This window comes from Heterocephalus glaber, unplaced genomic scaffold, assembly GCF_053883595.1.
Source record: "Heterocephalus glaber isolate CG9 unplaced genomic scaffold, H.glaber_assembly_v1.0 deba00001555, whole genome shotgun sequence".
In the NCBI taxonomy this organism is placed as follows: Eukaryota; Metazoa; Chordata; class Mammalia; order Rodentia; family Bathyergidae; genus Heterocephalus; species Heterocephalus glaber.
Window position 1 is genome coordinate 4,287,113 of NW_028258346.1, and position 21,112 is coordinate 4,308,224.

General features: G+C 38.8%; 1 protein-coding gene across 6 annotated transcripts in view; it reads left to right on the plus strand.

Annotated features, from left to right (window-relative positions):
* Positions 1-21,112, plus strand: part of Cpq (carboxypeptidase Q) — a 502,796-nt gene that overhangs the window by 360,522 nt on the left and 121,162 nt on the right. For all 6 annotated transcript variants that reach the window (XM_087190644.1, XM_087190642.1, XM_021262674.2 and 3 more), the window contains one exon: positions 17,338-17,429. In XM_087190644.1, the coding sequence (XP_087046770.1) occupies positions 17,338-17,429 (92 nt within the window). The remainder of the gene's footprint in view (positions 1-17,337; positions 17,430-21,112) is intronic.

A 21,112-nucleotide genomic window follows, 5' to 3' on the forward strand; every position in this document is an offset into this window, starting at 1 on the left:
TCACAGCATGATAGGCAGGAAGCTGGGAGGGATCAAGGGAGAAGGAGGGAGATAGCCTCTCCAGGCTGTGCCTACACTGACCCACCTCTTCCCATCAGGCATTACCTCCCAACATCACACCCAGCTCTACATCCATCAGTGGACTAATCTAGTGATGAGAATCACACACTCATAATCCAATCACTGCTCAAAAGCCCCACCTATGACCGCATGGGGCTTTAGGGGGATAACGAGATATAAACTATAACATAAGGGCAAGCAACTTAGTTTTTCTGCCTCTAAGTTTCATTGTTTGTAAAAGAGGTAGGCAGTATCATTTGCTTTGCAGAAATAAATGAGGTAATATTTACAAAATTTATAAGATATTATTTGGAATCATACAATGGCTGCCACAGGACTCAATACCAAGTACATCTTGGTCTCATTTTTGTTTGTTTGCTTGCGTTTTGTTTTTTGAGACAGGATCTTACTATGTAGTTCAGCCAGGCCTTGAGCTCACTATGTAGTCAAGGCTGCCCTCAAACTGTTGAGCACCCCCCTGTATCAGCCTCCTGAGTGCTGGGATTACAGGCGTGCACCACTACACCTAGCTATTGGTCCCTTGTCCTGCCACCTTGTCCTGCCACCTTGTCCTGAATGTTGGCCATCTCCAAAGTTGCATGGGTGGTGCTCTAAATCCCTTTCCTACTTTGCCTTTGCTTTCTCCCAATTTTTTGTTATAAATTTATTTATTTTCTGCTTCACTTGTCACTTCTCCTCTTGAACCCAGTTATAACTCTCTCCATCCCCCTCCTCTGTTCATACCAATAATTTTTAAAAAATAAGTTTTCTTTGAATGACTGCAAACCACCTACAAATAATAATGGTGGTGATGGTGATGATAAGAATAATACGGAAATTTTTTACTCTTTTTTTTTCTTTAGCCTGTAAGTTTTATGAGTTCAAAGGACATTGTTTTCTTCAGCCCCAAACCCCTTGGTTCCTGGACCAGAAGCAGTTGTAAAATGAATGTGATATTTCCTGTAGCTTTGATTGTGCCATTTAATCTTTGATTTCTACCATTAGTCCAAATGAATATTTGTTGATTCACTTCTCCTGTTACAGAATAATTTTAATTTCTTCTTCTATAGAGTAGAATTTTAAAATGTATGTTATGTGTCCAAAGTAAATAGTGAGGATGTGTTTTAATAAGGATTAAATGTGGGAATTGGAAATAAGTTAGAACAGAACAGGAAATGTTCTTGATATGTTAGTGTCTACATAGGGAAAAAAATAGTGGATTGATTTTAAGGTTTGAGGAGGACAGAGGGTCCTGGGAAAAGTGCTGAGAGGGAAGGCATCACATTCCTTCCCACACTAAGTGCACATCTCTACATAGATTGGTTTTATTTTAAGAGTGTAGTGGTCCCAGACTAAACCCAGCCTATAAACTTGACCTTGAGAGAGAAATTGATAAACTTAGGGAATCATTCTCAGACAACAATCCCTTGAGATTTTAAGTAAAATTTTATGAGCTCCTATGAATACTTTTGAAAACTACACAGAATTTATCCCTTACCCTTCCATCTTTTACATATAAGATGAGTCAAAATAACCCGGAAAAGCAAACACTGCATAAGGTCAGATCACTCACTACCTTAGCAATATAAGATTCATAAGATTTGAAACATTGAAATGTAAATGTAATGTCATGTAAACACCCTTGAGTTTGTGGTTTTCTTTCATCTCGAAAATATAAATATGTCTCACACTTTCCCTAATTGAGGAGTGAAAATGTCTGAGATAAACAGCACTTCTCCCGGGAAGCCAAATGCTTCTCTTGAAGAAATGCCACTTCCAAGTCCCTGTGGGCAAGGTTCAGTATCTGTAGAGTCATCAAGTATAATACCCTAGATCTGCAGGAATTTGAAGATTTCAATCTATTTTCTACCTGCCCCACCTGCACAAGACAGGCCTTATCTCCAGGCTTTACTCTCCCTTAGGCAAATGCAACTGATAAGGGATTTAATGTTTTAAAATATCCTGTCCTAAAGTTCTATTTATAGATCAAATCTATATCTTTCTTGTTGCAGTTTAAAATAATTTCTGTTAGTTGTGCTAATCCATATACCAACAAGTGTGTGTGGGGCTCTTTGATTTATCAGGGGCTGTGTGTGAAAACCAAAAGGGGAAGGTGCATTAATCATGATTAATTGCCAGATGGATGGACCAAAAAATGACGGTGTAGAAGTTCAGAGGAAGGGGAATGGAGCAGAAGGAACTGAAACAGGATCTTGAAAGCTGGTTGGAAGATAGGTTAGCTGGGGAAAAAAGAAGAGGCAAACCAGATGGCATAAATGATGTGAGGAGAAGCATAAAATGAGAAGAAAGTGAAGAGACCAAATTACAGGGAAATGAGGTTTCAAGAAGGGGAGTAGTTAGAAATAAGTGCATCAGGCCTCAAATGCCATACTAACAAGGATGGCTTATCCCAGAGACCAAAGGCTTCCAAAGCCAAAGAGGGCACAGAAAAATCCATCTGAGTAGAGGAAACTGTTTATTCTTTATATAGAAAAACAGAATTTTACTAATCATTTCTTGTATTCACAGTTTTGTGTGTCATTTACAGAACTACACATATATAGTGATTTGAGCTCCAAATTGGTTTATTGATAGATGCATGCTCAAAAAAAGGTTGGAAACAAACTCTTGCTGATAAGGAGAAATATGATAGCCACTGACATATTCAATGCAGTATTTTTAAAAGATCAGTTTGGCAGCAGTTATACAGAAAGGATTCAAGAAAGTAGATGGTGATTACCACAATTCAGAAGGCTTAAATTATGGTAGCCATGGTGGGAATGGAAAGGAAGGGAAAAGTTCCAGAGACATTTTGGTGATCTTCTTTTTATAGAGAGATTTTTCCATAGCAAAAGTATTCAGACATCACCCTGGGGGCTGAGAACTGAGCGGGGCTCAGGAAAATGAGTTTTTGTTAAAAACTGATTGAAAAAATGGATTAGTAGTACCAAATGTGCTGTGATCTAAAATCTAAACAGATGCAACCAAGAATAAAAAATGCTGATTAATTTTGGGTCAAATATATGTAATAATGTAATTATGTATTAATGTAATAATCAGGTAATGTTTGATCATTTCATAACTAATTTATATACAAGGAAAATCTTTGAAAGCATAGATAATATCCTCTTCACCACAGTCAGAGAAAGGAGCTTTTGAAACAGAACAGTTAACAGAAGCAGCTTAATAATAGCTTCTGCATTGTAAAACAACTTAGGCTTCATATCTACTATTTGGTGTTGAAAAGGAATCCCAAAGATGTTCTCATCTCAGTTGTTCTTGGAGATGCATTACTTTTTAATAATCCATTGCAAGTACCAACATTGTCATTTTTACAGCTCCACCTTCTTGAGAAGTACAATTTAAAGAGCCATCCACATCCATATTGGTGAATGTAAATTTGTAAAGGAAGTTACAGTACTACTGGCACTTGATTTATTATCATTTTCTTACACATTGTACTGTTTGTTTAACTCATAATTAGTTGATGTCTGTGCAAGGTAGAACTCTTTTGTTTTTTTACTTTTTTTATAACAACATATTTATCGGTACATTTTAGGCATACATAATGATAACACTCATCGTAGGGAATTTGGAGGTAGAACTCTTAACAAAAGTGTCATTCAAAGTTCAAATCTATCATTAGCCAGGCTTCTTCATTTCTCCTTTCAGGTAAAAATAGTGATAGAGAAAAAGAAATTGTATATTTTAAAATGCTAACTGGATCAGGCTTGTGATCTCTAATGCTACTGACAATATCTTAGAAGTAATACTGATGGAAGAGACTATCAGGTGTTTCAGTAAGAAAAATAAAGGCACATTTTTTAACTCATCAGGCATCAGATATAAGCTTAACATTTGTCTCAATCAAGTTATAATATATAATAGATTGTGTTTGCATATTAAAAATGAGTAGACTATAATATAAAAAATAGGTCTGTGGCACACATGAAAACAAAGGAACAGAGATTAAAAAGTTCTACATTAAGTAAACATAACTATTCTCACACACTGCTTGGAAGAATAAAAATTGGTAACCTATCTTCAGGGTACTGGTGACCTATCAAGAACCATAAAAAGGTTTGTACCAGTAGGATTCAATATTTCTTTTTTTTTTTTTTTTTTTTGTATTGGGGATCGAACTTGGAACCTTGCCCTTGTGAGGCAGGCAATGGAACCACTGAGCTAAATCCACAGCCCCAGTATTTCTATTTTTAAGAACTTGTCCAAAGACTAAAAACTTGAAATGTTCAATAATTAAGGAATAGGAAAAAAAGCCCCTAAGGACCACTTTCTTAAAGATTACTGATTATAAATTCAACCATATAAGCCATGATTTTAAGTGGAAAAAAATAGTATTAATCTATACATAAAAATTACTGTTTACATATATATGTAATTTTGTATGGCTCTATGTATATAAAATTATAAGGAAATACAACAATATGCTTATAAATTGTTTTCATTTTCCAATTTTTTAATTTCTTTTATTTTGAATTTTTAAAAAGAAAATTTGTGTGTTATTTTTATATCAGAAAAATTATTAAAGTAAAAAAGAGCTGTTAGGGTTTTAAATAAAAATATCTATAATTTCATTCAGTTACCTGATGGTTAACTGCTGGAATGATTCCTGTGACTGAAATATATTCATTTAAAAACTTGACCAACCAGAGCTGTTGAGGTACCAAATTTCTGTTAGACCCAGCTGTGCTACAAAGGTAGGCAGGGTAATAGCGACTGAAGCAAGTATCAAAGTTGAAGAACGTTTAATTATCTTGGCTACTGGAGTGTTTTCATCTGTGTTATTTGGGCTTTGGTCTCACAAAAATAGCATATGTTACCAACTTTCTGAACTGAGTAAGTACCAACGTGTTTTAGATTAAATGACAAGGCAATTTCTTGTATTTATACCTATTTAAATATATTCAGTCATTTAATCAATCAATAAACCTTTACCCAACACTTGTTAAATGTTAAGTACTGGTCCAGATCATGAAAAAGGAAATCGAGTCCATCTTGGAAAATTAATGATCTAGTGGGAAGATCAATCTGAGTTAGAAAAACCTTTCCAAAGACAGTAATATTAGAGATGAGCTCTGTTGAATGAATAGGCATTTCCCAGTTGGAAAAAGTGAAGTGGGATTATAGCCAGGAAGACAAGCATATGCAAAAGGCCAAAGGCCTGAGACAGCATGGCCTTCTCAGGGGCCAGCCAGGAATGTGGTGGGCTGGAGTCCAGGATGAAGGGCAGAAGCAAGGGGTGAGGGGAAAACTGAAATAGGCCACAAATGGCCCCCACATGTGTGGTTTCAGGGTTTCTACTCCATCAGTGATTAATAGTGATTTTCCTAGCTCTTAGAAGCCTATTCACTTTAATGAGGTAGAACTGTTCCCTTTGAATTATGGAAATGTAAATGTGATGACCTGTTCCACAAACATGATTATAAATATTATCACATTGCTTCCATCTCCTTTCCAGTTAATCACCCAAGCTTCCCGGCCCTGGTCAGCAGGACCTGCTCTGTCCTGGGGAGGGCCCTCTCCCTGCTCTGAATTCTCCGTGAACCCTGGGTCTTCACCCAGGCCCATGGGCCAGGCCTCGTCTGGAATCTGTGGCTGGCTGTGCCTGTGCCAGCTGCTTCTGTGTGCCTGGTGCGTGGCATCCTCGTGCATCTGTGTCACAGTGGTGCCCATTTTCCCTAAATTGTCTCCATGGTGCCAGAGTGGCTGGGTCTGGAGGAGATTCTGGAGTTGGCCCCCCCAGCTCAGCAGCCCGGCCTCCTCCCTCCAGCAGGGTCACTTTATTTCTTTGGCTTTGAGGACCTTCTCTGTGTGAGAACCTTAATCATTGTTACCTTGCCCCAACAAGTCTTATCTCCAGCCTTCAATCAAAGGAGACAGTTGCGGACACAGGAGCTTGGCTCTCATTTTTACACTGATCCTCCTTCCCAATTGTTCCTCCAGGTGGCTCAAGAGATAGGCTTGCAAGATGGACTTCAAAGAACATTCTGTTGCCCTGCCCCATGCCCCACAAAAGTGCCTAATTGATTTATATTTACATAACTAAAAGGACACATGGTGATTCTCCCAAGAATGAAGATCATCATCAAGGTGACTTTCTGCTCCTGCCTGAAAAGAGTAATTGCCATTTTCTTCATAAAATAATTAATCTTTGCCTAACCATGTCCCCTATTTAAAAAATCAATGATGATGTGCTCATATATTATATGACAAATTATGTAATTTGCCCAAAGTGGAAATAAGTCTCAACCCACATGTATTTAGCCATGATGCTTTAGTATCTTCTCTCATTGAACTTATATGCTACTCTGTTGTGTTTTATTTCTATAACTCAAGCTTATTACAGGAATAGAAGAAGTCTCTGGAAGTGTAGGTCTCCCCCAAACTGCTGCTAAAAAATGGTTGTCAACCAATGTATCTATGAGCTAGAGTGAGTATATTTCTATAAGAAAAGTTGTATTTTCCCTGCAGAGTTATGTTACAGTAGAGAGAACACAAATGTAGTTCGAGAAACTAGGTAGTGGGTGTCAGGGTCAATTCACCCCATTGACAAACAGTGTTGTAGAGAAGTTGCAATTTGAGAAAGGGACCTACAAGGCTGCATTAATCCAAGTTTTTCTGCTGAAATTCACAATTATTTTCCTTTGCCCTAGTGATGCAAGCATAAGACAAGTCAACAGACCTTTTCAATATACCAGTTAATGATTGTCATCTCTCAGCCTTCTCATTTTTAAATTTGAGAAATACAGAAACATAAAGTCTAAACATTTTTTTCATCTTTTCTCATAGGCACTATTTCCCCTGGTATCATTATTTTCTTTAATGAAAGGAAAGTGAAATACACATATTTATATTTATGGCCCCAAACAAAGTTCAGACACCCTTTTGGTAGTTTTTGTTCTTTTCCAGAAAAACAAAACAAAACAAAACAAAACATCGTGATGCTATAAACTGTTTTACTATCTGAAGGTCTTCATCGAAATTCGAGGAGGTCACAGGATCTCTGGGCAGTTTGCATAAATCGATGAGAAAACTAATTGCCTTTCCTCTGACAAAACCTCAGGAACACCCGACTCCTAGCCAGCTGAAACTTGTGGGCTGGCTCTCACCTCTGATCTACAGCCTTATTCCACGTGTTTGCCTTAGACTGGAGATGCGTCCCACCGAGCAGGGCCAGAAGTGGCAGAGCCAGGAATGAAACTCAACTCATTCAGACTCCACAGCCAGTGCCTTTCTACCCTATGCTGTCCCTTGTGGACTTAGGTGGCCTGGGCAACAAAATGCCACACTAGGGTCAGGGTCTAGTTACTGAACGAGGTCCCATATATTTCTCAGGTTGAGGGACAATCAGATAGAGTGAAAAGAGACTTTGGACACAGGTATTTGCTAAACCCCTGAGGGACTCTACTTGGTGAAGGTGCCAGTGTTCCTTGCTGCTGGGTGCTGAAGTTTGCAGGGTCTTGAGGAGGTTCTGTCTTTTTTTTTTTAGCTTACCTTCTTTTATTGGTACATTTTAGGTATACAATCCAAAGTTTATATTTATCATTGGGTACTTCTACGTGTACATGATGTACCTTGGTTCTTTTTTTTTCTCCATTCCCTGTCCTCCCTTCACCTCCTCCACCCTTCCCTATTTACAAAGACTTTGTTTCCATTTCTCATAGTTTTTCCTTTCTCTTCTTTCCTTTCCCCTTCCCCTCCCACTTTCCCTACCCCTTTGGACCTTTACTTCCTATTTCAAATTACCAGTTATTCATTTTAATCATTTTAATCCTTCTTTACACTTTCAGTTTCTCACACCAGAGCAACAATTTGGTATTTACACATGTGTGTCCTATTTATTTCACTTAAGAATATGGCCTCAATATGCATCCATTTAGCTATAAATATCTCTAGTTTCTCATTCTTTATGGTCGAGTAGTACTCCATTTTATTTTAAAAACCACATTTTCTTTATCCAGTTTCCAGTTGCTGGGCACTTGGGCTGTTTCCAAGTTTTAGCTATTATGAACTGTGCCGCTATAAGCATGGGTGCACATATGTCACTGTGGTATGATTCTTTTAATTCTTTGGGAAAGATACCCAGCAGAGGAATAGCTGGGTCAAATGGGACTTCTAGTTCTAGTTCTTTGAGGTATCTCCATATTGATTTCCACAGTGATTGCACCAGTCTGCACTCCCACCAGCAATGGAGAAGGGTTCCTTTCTCCCTACACCCCCACCAGCATTTGTTATTGGTTGATTTCATGATAGCAGCCATTCTTTCTGGGGTGAGGTGGAATCTCAATGTCGTTTTCATCTGCATCTCTCAAATGACCAGTGATATTGAACATTTTTTCATATGTTTGTTTGCTGCTTTTACTTCTTTGTCTGAGAAATGTCTATTCATTTCAGATGCCCATTTTTGTATTGGGTCTTTAAATTTGGGGGGTCTGATTTTTTTCAGTTCTATATATATTCTAGATAGTAGTGCTTTGTCTGAGGTACAGCTGCTAAAATTGTTTATCCACATTGTAGGTTGTCTCTTAGCTCTGTTGGTGGTTTCTCTTGCAGTCCAGAAGCTTTTTAATAAGATGAAACCCCAGTTGTTAATTCTTTGTGCTAGTCCCTGTGCTACTGAGGTTTTGTTCATAAAGTCTTTTCCTATGCCAATGTCTTCAAGAGTTCTACCTAACTTATCTTCCAGCAAGTTTAATGTTTCTGTCTTCATATTTAGATCTTTAATTTACTTTAAGCTTAGTTTAATGCATGGTGATAGATATCGGTCTAGTTTTAATCTTTGGCAGGTTGAAATCCAGCTTTTCCGACACCATTTATTAAATAGACTGTCTTTCCTCCAGTGAGGGTGGTTGGCTCCTTTGTCAAAGATGAGGTGGCTGAGTATGTCTGGAGTTGTTTCTGCATCTTCTAATCTATTGCACTGATCCTCAGGTCTGTTTCTTTGCCAGTACCATGCTGTTTTTGTCACAGTAGCTTTGTAGTATAGTTTCAGGTTGGGGATTGTGATACCCCCTGCCATGTCTCTGTTGCCTAGAATTGCTTTTGCTATTCTAGGTCTCTTCTGGTTCCAGATGAATTTTTGGATTGTTTTCTCTAGTTCTGTGAAATATATGGTTGGAATTTCAATCCCCATTGCAGTAAATCTATATAGCAGTTTTGGAAGTATGACCATTTTCAGTATATTGGTTCTTCCTACCCAGAAACAAGGGATGTCTTTCCATTTTCTTATATTCTCTTCAATCTCTTTTTTCAGAGTGCTGTAGTTTTCAGTGTAAAGGTCTTTAGCTTCCTTTGTTAGACAGATTCCTAGATATTTCATTTTTTTTAGATGCTATTGTAAAAGAAATTATTTCCTTGATTTCTCTCTCAGTGAGTCAGTTATGTATGTGCAAGAAGGCTACTGTTTTTTGAATGTTGACCTTGTAAGCAGCTACTCTACTGAATCTGTCAATTAAGTCTAGAAGTCTTTTGGCGGAGTTTTTGGGTCTTTTATGTAAAGTATCATATCGTCAGCAAATAATGACAGTTTAACTTCTTCCTTTCCTATCTTTATTCCTTTTCTTTCTCTTTTCTAGTTGCTGTGGCTAATGTTTCCAGAACTATATTAAACAGGAGTGGTGATAGTGGGCATCCTTGTCTTGTTCCTGATTTTAGCATGAAAGTTTTCAGGTTTTTCCCATTTAGTATGATGTTGGCTGTTGGTTTTTCATAGAGAGCTTTAATCAGGTTGAGATAAAAAGCTTCTATTCCAATTTTCTGTAGGGTTTTTATCATGAATAGGTGTTGGATTTTGTCGAATGCTTTTTCAACATCTATTGAGATGATCATATGGTTTTTGTGCTTGGCTCTGTTAAGGTAGTATGTAGCATTTATTGATTTACATACTTTTAACCCTCCTTGCATCCCTGGGATAAATCCGACTTGGTCAGGGTGTATGATCTTCTTGATGACCCTCTGTATTCTGTTTGCCAGTATCTTATTGAGAATTTTTGCATCTATGTTCATTAGGGAGATTGTCCTGGAGTTCTCTTTTTTGTTTGGGTCTTTCCTGGGTTTTGGAATCAAACTAACATTTGCTTCTAGGAATGAATGGAAGTATTCCTTCCGTTTCGATTTCTTTGATGAGTTTAAAAGTAATGGCGATAGTTCTTCTTTAAATGTCTTGTAGAACTCAGCAGTGAAGCCATCAGGACCAGGGTTTTTATTTGTTGGTAAATTTTTTATTGTATTTTCAATTTCACTCATTGTAATTGGGTTGTTTAGAATTTTTAGATCTTCTTCATTTAACTTTGGCAATTCATATGAATCAAGGAATCTATTCATTTCTTCTGTGTTTTCAATTTTATTAGAGTACAGGTTTTCAAAGTAGGTATTGATGATCCTCTGGATTTCTGCTGGGTCTGTTGTGACTTCACATTTTTTGTCCTTAATTGCATGGATTTGAGCCTTTTCTTTCCTTTTTTTTGATAAGGTTGGCTAAAGGTTTATTGATTTTATTTATTCTTTTGAAAAACCAACTCTTTGATACATTGATTTTTTGTATTGTTCTCTTAGTCTCCATTGCATTGATTTCTGCTCTGATCTTTATAATTTCCTCCCTTGTACAAGCTTTGGGTTGGTCATGCTCTTCTTTTTCTAGGAGCTTGAGGTTCAGCATTAGGTTGTTTATTTGAGCTGTCTCTGTTTTCCTAATATGGGCATTCATTGCTATGAATTTCTCATGTAGAACTGCTTTCATTGCTTCCCATAGTTTCCTGTATGTTGTACAGGCATTATCATTTACTTGTAGATACTGTTTAATTTCTTCTTCAATTTCCTCTGTGACCTATTATTTGTTCAGGAGGATATTATTCACTTTCCATGTGTTTGTGGGAGTTTTGCTGTTTCTTCTGCTATTGATCACCAATTTTATTGCATTATGGTCTGATAGTATACAGGAGGTAACTTCAATTCTTTTACATTTACTTACATATGCCCTATGAGCTAGCATGTGGTCTATTTTGGAGAATGACCCATGTGTAGCCCAAGGGAATGTATATTCTGATTTTTGGGGGAGTGGAACACTCTATAAACATCTATTAAGTGTATTTGTTTAATAGCTTGGTTCAGTTCTAGAATTTTGTTGTTGATTTTTTGTCTAGATGATCTGTCTATTTGTGATAGTGGGGTATTGAGGTCCCCCACTACAATTGTATTAGTGCTTATTTGGTTTATCATGTCCATTAATATTCATTTTGTATAGTTGGGGTATTTGTATTTGGTGCATATATATTTAGGATTGTCATCTCTTCCTCTTGGATTGTTCCTTTCACAAGGATATAGTGACCATCTTTGTCTCTCTTAATTAGTTTTGGTTTGAAGTCTACTTTGTCTGCAAATAAGATTGCTACACCTGCTTTTTTCTGGGTTCTTGTCACGTGGAGAACTGTTTTCCATCCTTTTAGTCTATGAAGTTTTTTTTTTTGAGTTAGGTGTGTTTCTTCTATACAGCATATTGTTGGATTTTGCTTCTTAATCCATTTTTATTCTGCCAGTCTATTTCTTTTGATTGGTGAATTAAGGCCATTAACATTGATGGTTATAATTGATAGATATTGACTCATCCTAGTCATGAAGTTTTACAGATGTTCGGTCTTTTATTTTTTATTTTTCCCCCTTTCCCTTTAGTTTCTTGCCTTGCCTGGTGAGTTTGCTCTGTTGGACCTCCTGGAGTTGTGACCTTCATTGTCTTTTCCTAGGATATTGTTTAGAATTGTTTGGAGTGCGGGTTTGGTGTTCATGAAATTTCTCAGGTGTTCTTTGTCATGGAAGTATCTAATTTCCCCATCAATTTTGAAAGATAATTTTTCAGGATACAACAGTCTAGGTTGGAAGTTTTTTTTCTTTTAGGGCTTGCAATACTTCGCTTGAGGCTCTCCTTGACTTGAGGGTTTGTGTTGAGAAGTCTGCTGTGATTCTGATGGGCTTTTCTTTGTATGTGATTTGTTTCTTTTCTCTTAACTGCTTGTAGGATTTTGTTCTTCTGTTGAGTTTCTGGGATCTTGAGTATTATATGACTAAGTGTAGATTTTTTTGATCATGGTTAGTGGGAGTTCTATATGCCTCACTTATCTGTATGTCCAATTCTCTACCTCTGTCTCAGAAGTTTTTTACTATTTCTCCTGTGAACACTTTTTTATGTCAATTGTACTTTCTCTTGCTTTTTCATGGACTCCTATCAGTCTTATGTTATTCTTCTTTGCATCATCTAGCAGCTGCTGGATTGATTTCTCATGGTCCCTTACTATTTTTAAGAAATCTGTGTTTTCATGGACACTAACTGCAATCCTGTCTTCTATATCTGATATTCTATCTTCACATTCACTTAATCTGTTTTCAGTGGAGTTTTAATCTCCTGGCCATCTGTTTGAATCTGTTTCATGGATTTCATTTCTTTCTTATGTTGGGCAATCATGATTTCCATTTCTTTCTTATGCTGGGCATTCATGGCTTCTACCATATTTCTGAGCTCATCTATTTTTTTTATCTGTTTCTGTTCTAGAGCCTCTAATCATGTCTTTCACTCTGCTCACCATCTCTGTAGTTATCTGGGAAATTATTTGCTTTGAACTTTTCATTCATCTGTTTTGTTACTTCCTATGCTATCAGTTCAGGGTGTCCAGGTGGTTGATTGTCAGACTTTTCCACCTCATTTCCCCCAGAGTTTCCCTTTGGTGGAGTGGAAGTCTGGGATTGTGCCTCGCTTAAATGTCTTCTCATTTTTGTTTTTGGTACTGTTCTTGGTTTAATTCCTGGGCTGATACTTCAAAATTATTTATTGTAAGTATCTTTGTTGCTTGTATTTAGAACCTTATGGAATGATTGCTTCTCAGATGTGTCTTCCAGGTATAGCTGGTCTTTAGGTTTTGAGTTTCTAATGACTCTGAGGCTGTCTCATTTTCATTATGCCAGGAAGGACAACTGATTAGATCAATCACAACACCTCAGCCCAAATGATACAATTAGCAACACCATAGCATTAAGCACAGCTTAGAGAATGACAATTTTTGGTAATTATTAATCTATCACGTTTAACTTTGTGAATTAAGTCAAAATCGAGGACCAGCCCACCATATGTTTATTGTGAATAAACTCTTCAATATAGCAACTTTACCCTTCAGGATGGGGAGTTAGAAGGAGTTTGGGAGGGAGGGATAGGAAGAAGGATAGGGGAAGATTAGCAGTGAAGCCAGAGGACACAGGAAGATCATGCAAACTCTAAGAAACTGTTGAACACAAGAGGTAAAGACAGAATGAAAGAACAAAGATGAGAACAGAACAACCTAACAGAAATAGGGAAGCTAGAAACTATATTTACTTTCCTTTTAAACTAATGACAATCGAAAAAAGGAAAAAGAGAAGAAAAGAAAAATAAAGAAGAAATCTGAATTAGGGCCAGAACAGGAACATAAAAGGAGATGAAGAATAATGTGGGACAGCAAGAAAGCATGTGAGAGAAAAGAGAAAAAACAAGGAAAAAAAAGAAGAGAAAAATAAAATTTTGAAAAGAGTAGAAAAAGAACAAAATAAAAATTAAAAATTAGAAATAAGAGCAAAGAAAAATAATAATTTTGAAAATGACAAATAAAAAATAAAAATGAAGGGCCTCCTTCAGGGTATGTCTCTGCTGTCACAATAGACAATGTGGGCAGCAGTGTGCAGTTGTAAGTCGATGAGTCTCAGCAAGCCAGTCACAGACCCTTGAGATTCAGGCAGATTTCTGGCTGCAAGTCCCAAGCTGAGCTCCCTGTCCTCCTGCAGGGTTGAACTCTGCAAGGTTCTACTAAGGGTTCCAGCTACCCTTCCCCTGAAGATAGTCCAGATTCCGATGGGAGGTGATGATCCCTCCAACTTACCATGTACAGTGGTCTGGTGTGCCTTTATTGCAGAGATTCTCTTCACTTTTCCAGTGGGCTTCAGTTTTCATCAAGGAGCCTGAGGGAGGCCCTCTTTTTGTTCTTCACTTCTGGTCTATCTTCTGGAGCTCAGGACAATGTCCTTTATGACCCCATGTGCGTCTGTAGTGTGGAACCAGTTACCAGCACAGCCAGGAGGAGGCTGGGGGTTGGGGGGGGAGTGCCCTGCAGGTGCTGCACTGCTAAGCTGGTCACTGAGGGGTGGGTTGAGGGCGAGATTTAGCCGAACTCCATGCAGCCAATGTCCTCTCCGCCCGACTGGCTAGGCTCTTTCTTTTTAGAGCAATCTCTACTTCTGTCCTTTTGAGACATTAGCATTCCTCACTTCAGACTCATTATTTCTTTATTTTCTTAATATAACAGCATTGGCCATTGCTGATTTGAAATGTGAGGGAGCCTAACTCTGTGCAGTAATGACTTTCAAGCCGCACATCAAATCAATAGGAATATGCAGAACATTGGCTTTTAAATGTGGATTCTCTACAGCTTGTGCTGCCCTCTTATCGTTATTTAGAGAATTCTATTATTTTAATAATTTGATACTATTTTTCTGTTAGTACAGAGAGATGTAAAACGAAAATGTATTTTCCTTATATATTTGAAAATGTTTAGAATTTTCATTTTCAGCATATAAATGATACTATTTTATCTTATTTTCTTCCCCTGGGTTCCAAGCAAAATGTCCTTTGATTTAAATCAACTTTAAGCACATTTCTTTTAGAGGAATTGAAGGTTGAGGTTTTGAATAATCCTGATTAGATTTCTTTCTCAGACAACAGTTTGTTCAGTTCATGCCATGAATGTGAGCCAGTAGTCAGACCCTGCACTAGATCTCAACCAAAAAGGCCAAGATGTCATAGGTGGTTTGATTCTGGAACAAGTAGTAGTTGTGCCAAGGTTCTTCTTTCTCAAGTGCCTTGAGGCCTTTGGAAGAATCCCCTCTGGGCAGTAGATGCCCCTTCTTTTGTGTGGAGGTGAAAGTGTGTGTTTCATGCCTGGATACCATCATGCAGTTTTATAGTTCATTATTAAGTGCCAATTACATATCAGCTACAGGGTCATTTTACACACATCATCCCATCTCATTTAATCCCCACAACCACCCAATGAAGAGTTATGGTATAGGCGTATAATATCTTCTCCATGTGTCAGATAAAAAGGCTGAGCGAGGTTCAGGCAGGCCAGTATAATGATAGCAGGGTTCAGCAGATCTGTTCATCTCTTCCCCATGTAACACCTTGCCTGGGAATGAGCTGGCAAAAGTTCTAGATGAGGCTGAGAAGGGACTTTATTTTCATTATTCTAATGAAAATACCAAGCTTTGCATTCAGACATCCCTTCAGTACTACTTATTGGATACTTAGTGTGTGCCAAATAATCTGGGAACTGAATTAAAACTCAGAAATCCCTGCCTCCCAGAAGCTTACACTTTGGTTATTGGAGGTTTTGAGCAGAGAAATGATATGATCAGCTTAAGTTTGCAAAGGTTCTTCTGGCCACCGTGTGCAGCATCATCCTCAGAGAGGTGAGGGCTGAGGGAAGGAGACCTGTTTGGAAACAACTGCAACAATCCAGACACCAGAGAGTAGAGTGCAGCAGAGGTGAGGAGTTCAGTTCTAATGGATTTACAAGGACATGCCAGAGGATTCGAGGTGGGATTGAGGTGGAAATTCCTTCTCCAGGCTTTACCTGGAATTCAGGTCAGCCTGCATCCTAACTGTGCTCTTTTAATAATGTCGAAATTCTCAAGTGTAAAATAACTTCACAGCTGTATTCATTTCAGAAAAAAATATAGCTGCCTCCTTTAGCAATTTAGCACTGTGCTTATGAGAGGAGGATGACTGTGGGCATCTGGAGATGGCAGGAAGGAGTTCCATGTCCCAGCTGCAGCTGACCATCTGGCTCCTGCCTGTGCTGCCTGTCCCCCTACCCTTGCGTGGCAGCACACCTGTGGTTATAGCAGAGCCTCATAGCACGTCCATCTCAGAGCCACTCAAAGTACATTTCAGTCTTTATCAATGAGTGGCTTGTGAGAAGGCGGGGAGAAGAATCCTTTTAGTAAGATTTAAGTATAGCCTCACATTTTTCTGCCTTTGCTAGTTCCAAGAAATGACATTATCAGGTCTGAATCAGGACAGATTTTAAATCTTGGTGACAACGTGGCACTTTAATACTACTGTTTCATCATGCTTTAATTTGGAAAAAGAGCTTCCTTATATTAACTTTTACTGAGAAGATATGGTCATGCAAAAATGGTTCCAGATATGCCAGATCTACCATTATTAACTTCAGTAACTTCCTTGACTGAAGATGGGCATGCTTCCTAATAAACCCTTCATAACTTGAAAATATCCTAGGTGCAAAATGCATTTAATGTACCCAACATCCTAAGCTACCCAACATCCTAGCTGAGCTACACAGGGCACCGCAAAGCCTCCACTATTTCTCCTTGTGATCGTGTGGCTGACTGGTAGCTGTGGCCTCTGCTGTCCAATCTCCCGAGAAAGGCCCAGGAAAAGATCAAAATTCTTGTCTTGTTTTCTAGTGACTATGCATTGCTTTTGCACCACTGTAAGGTAAAAAAAACCAAACAAACAAACAAAAAAAACCTACTAAATTGAACTGCCATAAACCAGTGACTGTCTATACAAATTTGTTTACCACAAGTCAATGAAATTGCCATAAGCTGTTAGTGAAGTAATAAAGTTAATAAATGTCATCCCTGATCAATTAATTTTCACTGACCTTCAATGAATGACCTTATATTTCTAAATAGAAGAAGAAACTGGACATAGGTAACCATAGATGTTGCATCATTTCTCAGTTACAACAGCACTGAAGATAGCATGAGCAGGTAGCTGTACTTGTGAATTCAGACTAAGTAATCCTCCCACAGTTTATCTTGAAGTAGAACCAAATGATTTGGTCCCAGGTGAGATTTCTGCAAGACCTAAAGACCTCCTTAAGCTCTTCCTAACTGCACCTTCTGGATATCACCTAGTAGCTCCCTGAACTTGACCGTCCTTTGGGCCCTGCCAGGCAGGATAGCCAGTTCAGGATGTGATTAGAGGCTATCACTTCCTGACCTGCAGACAGCAACTGTCATAGCCCCTTTTCCCAGCCCTGGAGATGACCCGAGTTTTGCCTTTGCTGTATCAGCCATACCCTCAGGAAGGCAGCCGCACAGCAAGAGAGCAGTGCCTCTGATTGTTTCCCGCGTCCACAATGCAGGCGATGGATGCTGCCATTAGAAAAAATTCAAAATCAACGGACAAATCACTTGTTTTATTATTTTTCCTAGGGCTGCGTCCAAAGCGAACTCTACGCCTTGTCCTGTGGACTGCAGAGGAGCAAGGTGGAGTTGGTGCCTTCCAGTATTATCAGTTACACAAGGTAAAAACAAGCATTTATATACATAGTATCAAGAGTCAATATAATATTGCTGATTGATGCTTTGGGTTTAAAAATTCTCTCTAGTTGTCCCTTTTCTTTTTTTTAGTACTGGGGATCGAACTCAGGTCCTTGCACTTGCGCAGCAGGCGGCAAAACCACTGAGCTAAATCCCCAGCCCTAGTTGTCCCATGTATTCTGGAGCAAGTCGAGTATTAGTTCAAAGAGGATCTCCCAAATAGGTGTGCTGCTGAGCAGCGATGTGCAGGGAGGAAGGGAGGTCTGGCTTGCCACTGCTGCACTGGATTATTCTCCCTGAATCTACAGATTGGAAGAAACAAGTTCAAATTACCCAAACCAGTGAGAGGCTCATTCGTTTGTTTTGTGACATGTTTATGTCTTTCTTGATCAATTTGTACAAGTCAGTCTCTATTGTCCTGTTTCAGGGTCATGAATTTAGTCACTGAATATAATCAGTTGTACAAATGACAACTATGATTTACACCCAGCTCTTTTACTTCAATTCTTTTAGTCACAAGTGATCCTGGGAATAAGAAAATTCAAGACAAGTGTCTTTTGGTTGGTGGGTGGTCAGTAACATCATCTTTATATGTGTGGTAAATCTCAACATCAGATGAGGGTTACTCTAAATTTAGCAACATTCAATCAACATTTTCTGAGTGCATATGATGGTCCATATGTAATGTTTAATATTAGATTAAATGTCATTACAAAGATTTACTCTGACCTTATGGAGATTGAAATCTAAAGAAGGAAACTGACCACTAAAATTCAATTACAGCATGAGGTGTTGAGTCTTCCAATTAAGAATAACGTTGATGGAAGACTCAGGAAGTTCACTTAGCCTGGTTTTGAAGGGCAGTCAGAATAAGCTGTGTGGAAGAAATGACAGCTAAGCCAAGGCCTGAAGGCTGAGTAGAAGAGCCGGAAGGAAAAAGAGAGGGATGAAGGAGGTGATACTAGGGCTAGGCTGAGGGATATGTATGTGCAAAGGCTGGAGGAGAGTGAGTGCACAGCATCCTGGGAACAGAAATGAGTCACAGAGTGGCCAGTGCACAGAATGCAGGTGGATAGTGGGCGGGGTAGGAGAGGTGAACAGGAGCCTGATCAAGAACGTACAAATCCTATTTGGAAGCTTGCACTTTATCCTCAGAACAAGAAAGGGAGAAACTTTAAAATTCTATACATCTTGGACTATATTAAAAAAATACCCAAGAGAATTGCTCTAAAGCTCTTTTATTCTCTATTATATACTCTAGCCAAGGGGACAAAAATGGATTTACACTGCAATGGATCTGGCTTGAAAATTCCTCACCACTAAAATTCCTAGGATATGACAAAATGAGATTCATTTCTCTGTAAGGTTTTGAGTGTCACTATAACCTACTAAAATGCATGGATAAAATCAGAAATGACTTGATTTTAAGCCACTATGAAATTGACGGGTATATGCACCCATACCTGTATGCAAAAGACACACAATCACACGAACAGAACTGGTTTACTTGACAATATCTGTGACGTTTTCATACAAATGGGTTGACATACTGATGACTAATCTGCATTGCATTTTGAGGAATGGAAAGAAAAAAATTCCAGGAAGGGAAAACATGGGCTTTTTGCTTTAGGGTAGCTCTTTATCTTACCTCTTAAAAGACATTCTGCATGTTTTACATGATTGAGCCAATTTCAAAGAACTTATTCTGGATTCTTAGTATTACCATATTGATAGAAGCATTTGCCAGGAGCATAATCATTTCTGGGCTGGCTTAGTTGAACTCAAAAGTTAATATATAAGCAAGTCACAAACTGGAAGCAGGGAATAAATCAGATCGTCTCTGGGCCTCTCTATAGCATCATTGAATGGCACAGATAGCCCAACAGTATACAGCTCGCTCTTGCTACAAAAGAAATCCTCTGTTCTAAAACAGGTAATGACAACTGCTGAAGCAAATAAGCCCTCAAATTTCCATGGCTTTACATGATAGAACTCATTTCTGCTTACCCATCATTCAGTAAGGCTGTGCTCCATATGGTTATTCAGGGATCCAGGCTGACAGACTCTTCAGCAAATGGATGTTATTAGGCCTTGAACATCAACATCCAGCTGGCAGCCACGGGGGAGAGTGGGAGGTTTTTGTGAGACAGTCTGGAAGTGGTTCACATCGTGTCTTAGTTACTTTTCTTGTTGTCGAGGCAAAATACCCGCCACCCAAAATTAAAGGAGGAAAGGATTATTTGGCTCACAGTTTGTAGTGGTTTCATTCCATAGTCGGCTGGCTCTGAGGCAGGGTGCCATGGCAGAGAGGCATCTCAGAGGAGAAATAGTCCATGGCAAAGCAGGGGCAGAAGACAGCAAAGCAACAAACAGCAGCAGCAGTGGTAAGCCTCCCTTCCCCTCCTCTCTTTATATTCCATCCAGGCTGTAAGCTTATTGATTGGTGTCACCTACACCCAGGTAGGGCTACCATTATCCACATCAAGAACTACGCTAAAACAATTAGTGGACTAATCCACACACTTTGAACCCCAATATCACACCATGAATCCACCTTCGTACACCCTAGATCTAGCTGCCTCCAAAATGCCCCACCTATAAGTACCTGAGTGGTGGAACATCTAGATATAAGCCATAACCCATTTTTTTCTACTCACCTTCCATTGGCAGGAAATAGTCATGTCGTCCAACTGCATGAGAGGCTGAGAAACACAAAACCGGGCCAGGAAGTCAGTTCACAGGCACCTTCTGCATACTCTACAGAAGGGGAAGCACAGAGCTGTGGGGCAAAGCAGGTCCACGCTAAGGTCTTCCTCGCACACTGTTCTGGATTCCCTAACAATTCTAGCTGCCTCAAGCCCTTCACTTCCCATGGTGCTCAGAATGAGGTCAGCTCTGTGAGCTGCCTTGTAGCTAAAAAGTGTTCATCACCACCACTGTGAGGAGGCCTTTGCCAATCAATCCCCCCAAAGAAAAGAAAAGACGTTGCAGTCTTTGGTCATAAAGACCTTACATTCTACTTTAACAAAACGTTAGACTCACATATAAGAAATTTAGTCTAACAAGGCAGAATGAGATTCTAAATTATTTACTAAAAGTATTGTATATTTTGGCAAAGTATTCAGTCATTAACAAAAGTGCTGAGTGGTGTGAAGGTTTAACCCATTAAATGTACAGGAGTTAGAAATGGGAGAAATGATTGTGACATGGTAGTTCTGGGGAAGGCTTCAAGGCCTAACCCTTGCATAATAAGTGGATCTGAATGAGTCTCAAGAGGGGAGACAAGGAGTAGCTAGTCCTCTTCATCTAGGTGATAACTGAGTCCTGGGTTTTGCCTTCGGCAATTCTGTGGGTAATACTGAACTGGAAGAGAAGTTTCATTTAGAAAGGAACTATTTTGGTGATTATAAGGTAAAAGATCAGAACTTTTTAAGTGACCCTGCCAGCATTTTCATGGTATAGTTATGGATGTATCTTAGTCATTTTTTTGTTGCCAAGACACAATACCTGGTATCCACAACTTAAAGGAGGAGAGGCTTATTTTGGCTTACAGTTTGTAGAGGTTTCAGTTTATAGTCAGCTGGATCAAAGGCAAGGCAGCATGGCACAAGGGCATGGCAGAGGAGAGCTGCTCATGGTATGTTTCCAGGAAGCAGAGAGAGCCAAG